The 7,260-nt window shown below is 35.8% G+C and overlaps 1 protein-coding gene across 1 annotated transcript; it reads right to left on the reverse strand.

The window, feature by feature from the left end:
* Positions 1-198: 198 nt before the first annotated feature.
* Positions 199-2,103, reverse strand: LOC121267167 (transcription factor MYB23-like). Its single transcript, XM_041171029.1, has 3 exons — positions 1,968-2,103; positions 1,744-1,873; positions 199-703 (listed from the first exon to the last, which is right to left on the reverse strand). Exons 1-3 carry the CDS (start codon positions 2,101-2,103, stop codon positions 199-201), a joined length of 771 nt encoding a protein of 256 aa, XP_041026963.1.
* Between the last annotated feature and the right edge of the window lie 5,157 nt (positions 2,104-7,260).

Raw genomic sequence — 7,260 nt, forward strand, 5'->3', positions numbered from 1 at the left:
AAGTTGTTTTGTACTTGAGCGACGCTACTTAAGATTTAAACACTAGTAATGATCCAAATGCATATTGCTTATTTACAAACTAAAATGCATCGAATGTATTTGAAGACAATAGATCACACGAGTTCCTCTAGCTCAAAACCTGTACTCTTGAAAGATAAGTCCAATCATGCACATCCCATGCATTTCTGCTTGCATTGATCAATCGATCCATAAATCGTAGCCAGTATCAGGGTAAACATATGGATACACGGGCTCTTGGAGCCACATCGCAGTAGTTGGAACCATAAATTCAGGGACTGTTTCCAATATGCGCATGTCCTGAAACGAAAATGGGTGCTCCCGTATACTTAAGACATTTTGATCAGATGTTTCAGATGCACTGAAATTCTCCTCTATATGTTGGACAATTTCAACGGCTGGATCAGTGCGTGAAGAAGAGATATCATTAATGGGCATTTGTATTGACATCGGTATACCTTTAGTGACATCCATGTTTGGCAAAATTGGGGCATCGCAAAGTAGGAGATCTTGAATCCCAGAAGAATCATTCTTGTTAACTTCAACCTTGGATGATTTCACCATTTCTGATAAAGTCGTTGACGACGAAGTGTTGATCTTACTGGGCATTTTCAAGTGCGCGTGCCAGTAATTTTTTATTTCGTTGTCAGTTCTTCCAGGAAGCTTTGCAGCAATTGCAGACCATCTGAAATAAATTAACGACAATTAGGACATTACACTCGAGTACTGTAACTTAGAAGATCATCCGAGTGTTACTTTATTCACTATTGGATGCTCTAAAATGATTCTAAAGTATCTTCAACATCTGGGTTTAACAGAAGTTTGAAAGCTTTTGCCTTTCATCTACCATGGAGAGAGAGAGAGAGAGAGAGAGAGAGAGAGAGAGCTCAGTCGCCTTTGCCCGTCATCATGGCATGCTTATAAAATCTTGCTTTTAACGCTATCTGAAGACTGAAATCATATATACGAAAATAGAAGCGAAGTTGTAGCTAATATACAACCCTGGATTTTCTAAATAGTAGACCTCAAATCATGGCATCCTTAGGCCATCTCATAAAAGGATTATCATTTGTAAAATTAGAGCTATTTGGGATGGATTGCTTTTGTGCCTAAAGTCAAAGATTCCTGCCATAGAGATTTGAGTCTGATTCTAATTTGTTGCGTATGGTTCGAGGTTTGTACACAGCTAATGTTCCATTTGATTTTGTTGAGATTTGTATCCTGGTGTTCACTCCTACCCAAATAAGAGCGATGCATTAATGATCGATTATTCATATTTGTTAAGAAAACTCGTGGGTATTTTTAAGATCTAAAAATGTAATGAGTTAATTATTGTCAACTTCGAAGTGATACTAAAAAAACCTTGCAGACTGATACGATCGAGTACTACGTTATGATGCAACTTATAACAGTACGTACTAAACATCCGTCTGCTAAAACGTGCATATGAACGAGCTAGCATGCATGCATTTTAACTTTGAAGTACTGACCATGCATGAAAAACGAAAGAGAAATAATAGGTTTTTTCTTGTAGCATGCAAGTCCACTTGTTCCAAATATCCATTCATCTGAATCAATATCCCATCAAATAAATTGATTGAAAACGACATTTTTCACGTAAATATGAATTTTGCTTTATGGAATAGCAACGTATGTGCATTTAAAGAACATTTGTTTTCCGATCGCCGGTAAATTTTCTGTATAGAATTTGTAGTAAGTACTCACCGGTTTCCCAGCAGTTCATGCCATTTGAGTATAGTTTCGTCTTCTTCCTGGCTGAAGTTTCCTCGCTTAATGTCAGGCCTGAGGTAATTCATCCAACGGAGCCTGCAACTTTTCCCAGATCGTGCCAAACCTAAAAAAAACGTAGAAATAAAAGCAAGAAAAATTAGGTGAATCAAAGTATATATAAACAGTACCATACCGCATGCACGAATGACAATTCCTACCGGCAGCTTCTGGCATCCGACACCAATTCCAAATGCCATATCGCTTAATATAAGCTTTCAACTTCTGGTCTTCTGCAGGACTCCAAACCCTTCTTCTCGCAGGCATCTGTTCACCATCCGAATTAGTCTTCACCATCTCTAGCTAGCTCAATAGTTCGACTTGCAGAGACCTCAACCCTGTTAATAGTTGCGAATATTGCTTCGTACTACTGTCATAGAATTAAGTCAAACACGTTTTTAACTTTTCATGTGATAATGATTTCCATAGATAAAGAGAAATTAATTAATTATCTCACTCGAGGATCGGTCTGGGCTTCATCAACACGTCTTAGTTATACTTGTATAGTCAAATGCAATTCGATTTCCGACGTTGGATCAACACGCCTTGATCAACACGTCTTAGATATGTTTTATTCCGTCAATCGAGCAAACGATATTATAAAGTCAAACGAATCATGGTTGCCATATATATTAATAAAATGGAATATTGAGTACTGGAATTAGGAGGATGCATGCATGGCACCAAAGTTTATTATGGGAATTTTCTTTAAAGAGAAATATATGTTTTAGGCACGTCTACGAACCGATGTAGTTGATGTAATAGGTTAGATTGTAAAAGTATTAATAATTTTATTGTAAAGTAGATATAACATATAATATTAAGTCAGGTGAATTTGTGGGTTTAGTTTTATAGAATTTCATTATAGCTATAACAGTTCTCTTCTTTGGAAAGATAGTGTCCCTTGAACTAAAAAATTAGTAAATATTTAGAACATTTTCAGGTATTAGAAATCATAAATGACAGTTGAATTAAACAATTCTCGATCTTCTAAAGACATGGCCTTAATTAATTAAGAAGTCATCAATACCTTGAATTAAAATTGATTGTCCATGTTTGAGAAAGTAGTCGATGATGAAAGATACCTCAGCAGGATAAAAGTTTATATTCACATGTATATACGATTGAATATATATGTGAATATAAAAGTAGAATTCAGAGTCAACAAGCTGTGATCAGAAAGAAAGGGATGCCATCTTTGAGCTGTTTCAACATATGTGAACACCAACTCCCTGCAAATTGATCATTAAGTAAAGATTTCTGAGAAAGCAACATGCATGCATGTTTTTCCAAGGAGTTGTTATGCATGGTCATGATCAATCATTGTGTACCAAAAGTTGAAAAATAAATAGAAAAATGTTGTTCATAATTCATTTGTAAATCTTATGATCATTCCCAACAATATAAGGTATCCAATCATTTGTAAAACCCGTGCGTGTGAGGGGGAGGAAGCCGTGCAGTGGAGGGAGGCTATAGGCCTCGGGTCACATGGAGGACGAAGGGGAAGGGAGAGGGGAGGTCCATGGTGGTGCCTGGTGGCCGTGGGTGCCGCGCACGGCGGCGCTAGAGGTCGTGCACGGTGAAGTCGTGCGTGGGTCTCTTGTGCGTGCGTGCTACAGGGAAGGTGGCTGCATGGGAGGGGCTGAGTTCGCTGGAGGGTGATGACCGATGGCAGAGGAAGCTGCTGTGGAGGTGGTGGCGTCGTTGGACAGCGCATGGCAGTGCAGTGGCCATCAAGCCAATTCAGGCTTTGCACTTCCGAAAGGGAGAAAGGGAGAGCGTGAGGGAGAGAGATCGAGCTGGGGAGGCTTGCCGGCGTGAGGCGGAGCTGGTGATGCTGGCGGTGAGGTCTGGCGACGCACGGCGGCACCGAGCTGAGGCATGGAGCATTCGGCGGAAGAGAGGGATGGCTGCGTGCTGTGCAAGCCGAGAGGGAGAAGAGAGAAAGGGGAGGGAAAAGTGAGGGAGAAAGAGAGAGGTCTGGGTATTTAATCCAGTCCCTTCGTCTTGGAGTCTACAACGCGATCTAACGACAAAGGATTAAAATACTGATTTGAAAATGCGTAAACGTTAACTTAATTAAAAGCACTTAGAGGAATTAAGGTAAATATTATTTTAAACTAACTTTAGTTTATAAAATAATATTTCTTCATCATTAATAAAATGATGAAGTCTTATTTAATATATTTAAAAGGATGAAACCATTTAATTTAATTAAAGCCTTCAACATAATTTAAATCCCATAATATTTTAAACAACTGAAATCATTTTCATATTATATTAAAATGATTTTCGACAATTATAATATTTTTGGAGCTCTTCAAGAATATTATAATTGTGGTATTTAAAAATCAAACTTAGTTCAATAACACTGGAAATACTCCTTATAAATATTTCTAGTACATTTAAAACATTGAGCGTGCTTTAAAAGTCACTTAATATCTTTAAAGACACGCCATCGGGGTTCAGCACGCATGATAAGGTTCGCAATCGCTAGATGGAAGGGGCAGACAGATTATATAATCTCTGCTCTCGGGATTTGCTTACGTCATAAAGAGGGAACGTACATCAGAAAAGAGAAGCGTACGTAAGAAGGAAGGAGCAGGGTATTACAGAAAGTAACTCTCCGACTCCTGTGAGACCGGGGCGTTATTGGCATCCTTAGGCCATCTCATAAAAGGATTATCATTTGTGAAATTAGAGCCACATGGGATGGATTGCTTTTTTGACTGAAGTTAAAGATTCCTGCCATAGAGATTTGAGTCTGATTCTAATTTGTTGTGTACAGTTCGAGGTTTGTACACGTCTTAAGGCTCTGTTTCCGTTGGATTGAGATATTGAGCAAATGGATATAAGTTTTATTCCTTTAACAAGCAAACAATATTATAAAGTCAACCGAATCATGGTTGCCATATATATTAATAAAATGGAATATCGAGTACTAGAATTAGGAGGATGCATGCATGGCACCAAAGTTAATTATGGGAATTTTCTTTAAAGAGAACTATATGCTTTAGGCACGTCTACAAACCGACATAGCTTTATATGATAAGTTAGATTCTAAAAGTACTACTAATTTTATTATAAAGTAAATATAACATATAATATTAAGTCACGTCAATTTATAGATTTAGTTTTATAGAATTTCATTATAGCTATAACACTTCTCTTCTTTGAAAAGATAGTGCTCCTTGAACCAAAACATTAGTAAATATTTAGAACATTTTCAGGTATTAGAAACCATAAATGACTGTTGAATTAAACAAATCTCGATCTTCTAGAGACATGGCCTTAATTAATTAAGAAGTCATCAATACCTTGAATTAAAATTGATCGTCCATGTTTGTGAAAGTCATCGATGATGAAAGATACCTCAGCAGGATAAAAGTTTATATTCACATGTATATACGATTGAATATATATGTGAATATAAAAGTAGAATTCAGAGTCAACAAGCTGTGATCAGAAAGAAAGGGATGCCATCTTTGAGCTGTTTCAACATATGTGAACACCAACTCCCTGCAAATTGATCATTAAGTAAAGATTTCTGAGAAAGCAACACGCATGCTTGTTTTTCCAAGGACTTGTTATGCATGGTCATGATCAACCATTGCGTACCAAAAGTTGAAAAATAAATAGAAAAATGTTGTTCATAATTCATTTGTAAATCTTATGATCATTCCCAACAATATAAGGTATCCAATCATGGGTATGAGTACCAGATCCTAGGTGGAATTGTGGTTAGTGGGAGATTATTATTCTGAATTCTAGAGGTTTTAGCGAATTAAATAGAAGGTGATGAGAGGTTTGGAAAGAAATGAAGCGGTAGACGACAAGGAGAGGCGCATATCGATATTCACATGTTCATAAACAATCTAAATCAATATCTTAATTTTGTTTCATAAAATATACTATATATCATGATGAACACCCAATTAGTCAAAAGTCACCCCATCGATCGGTCCTACCATATATGTGCATAAAGATATAATAATGTGAGTATATATATATATATATATATATTTGTTACATGATCTTTTGCTTTCTGCATTATTCAACTCATGATCCCCTCTTGCCCCCGTTTCATACTTCCAATTCAAAGGAAGTACTATAAAATGATATTTGTAACACGTAGTTTTAGTCAAATTAATATATATATATATATATATATATATAGTGGTGTTTTTGTTATTTTCTGCATTGGTCTTTCTAGCTAGTCTTAATATCTTTGGTCTAAAACTCCAATTAATATATCTTAATTTCTTTGAATATGCATGTCTCTTTCCTCAGCTCGTACGTACATATAGATTAGAGGTCATCCTGCATACATCACCAGGTTTTCATATGCATACGTAGCTAGCGCATTAATTTGTAAATTTAGGACCAACTTAATTAAATGAATCTCCTTCTTTGAATTATTTTCTTTTTCTTCAAATAATATAAAAAGCTTCAATATTTTTTTTAATGTTTGGCATAAAACGTTTTTAGATGATAATATGATCTAATTCTAGGAAAATTACAGATTTTCCATTAATATTGAGTGTCACCTTATATAAAATAAAAATAAAAAATAAAAAGAAAAAAAGTGATCACAATATATGTAACACCCCGCCTAATTAACCATTAGGATTAATCTCTAAATGCCCTTAGATTAAGCTTAAGATTTTGGGCTTTAAATATTTTATTATTACCATTATTATTATATTATTTTGTTTGATTATTTTATTTATTTACTTCAATGTTGATAGTTAGATTTATTTAGACCATAACACTTAGTGTCATTAATTATTAAGCATGAAGGATTAGAGAAGCAAGCCCATTAGTAATTCTATTAAGGCCTTTAGACCCTTGGGACATTTTTGCATGAGCCAAGCCTTAGAAGCCTTAAACCAAGCCTCTTAGAAATTCAAGACTTGGTAGGATAACCTTGACCCAAGTGTGAGAAAGGCATAAGGTCTTTGGGCCAAGCTTGGTATAGTTTTGACGCATGGCCCAATTAGGTCAAGGTAAGCCCTTGCAAGCCCCATTTTTGTGGATCTTAATGCCTCTTGTAATCCCTCAAAATATGGAAACAAGACCTCATTCACTCAAACCCAAAAGCCCATGAACCATTAAACCCACACTCATGGCCCTTTTAAGCCCGGGCTTGTTTTGTTTCTATTTCACTCTTCAATTTGAAAGCCTAATGTACCATACCAAGGGTTTCTTCAAGTCTATGTCATACCCTAAGCACCCAAATTAAGTTTTGAAATCAGGTTAAGACCATTAATCAACTTACCTACAATTAGTGATCTTTAAATCACGTTTTAGAACTTAATTTTCTTTCTTAATCTTTTTAGCATATTTGATCTGAATTTTTTTTGTTTCCTTATTCAATTAGATCATTCTTAGATCATATTTGGACCCGAAATAAACCTCCACACATGTCATTAGAAGAATTGACATATCAAACCC

This window comes from Juglans microcarpa x Juglans regia, chromosome 5S (assembly GCF_004785595.1).
Source record: "Juglans microcarpa x Juglans regia isolate MS1-56 chromosome 5S, Jm3101_v1.0, whole genome shotgun sequence".
NCBI lineage: Eukaryota > Viridiplantae > Streptophyta > Magnoliopsida > Fagales > Juglandaceae > Juglans > Juglans microcarpa x Juglans regia.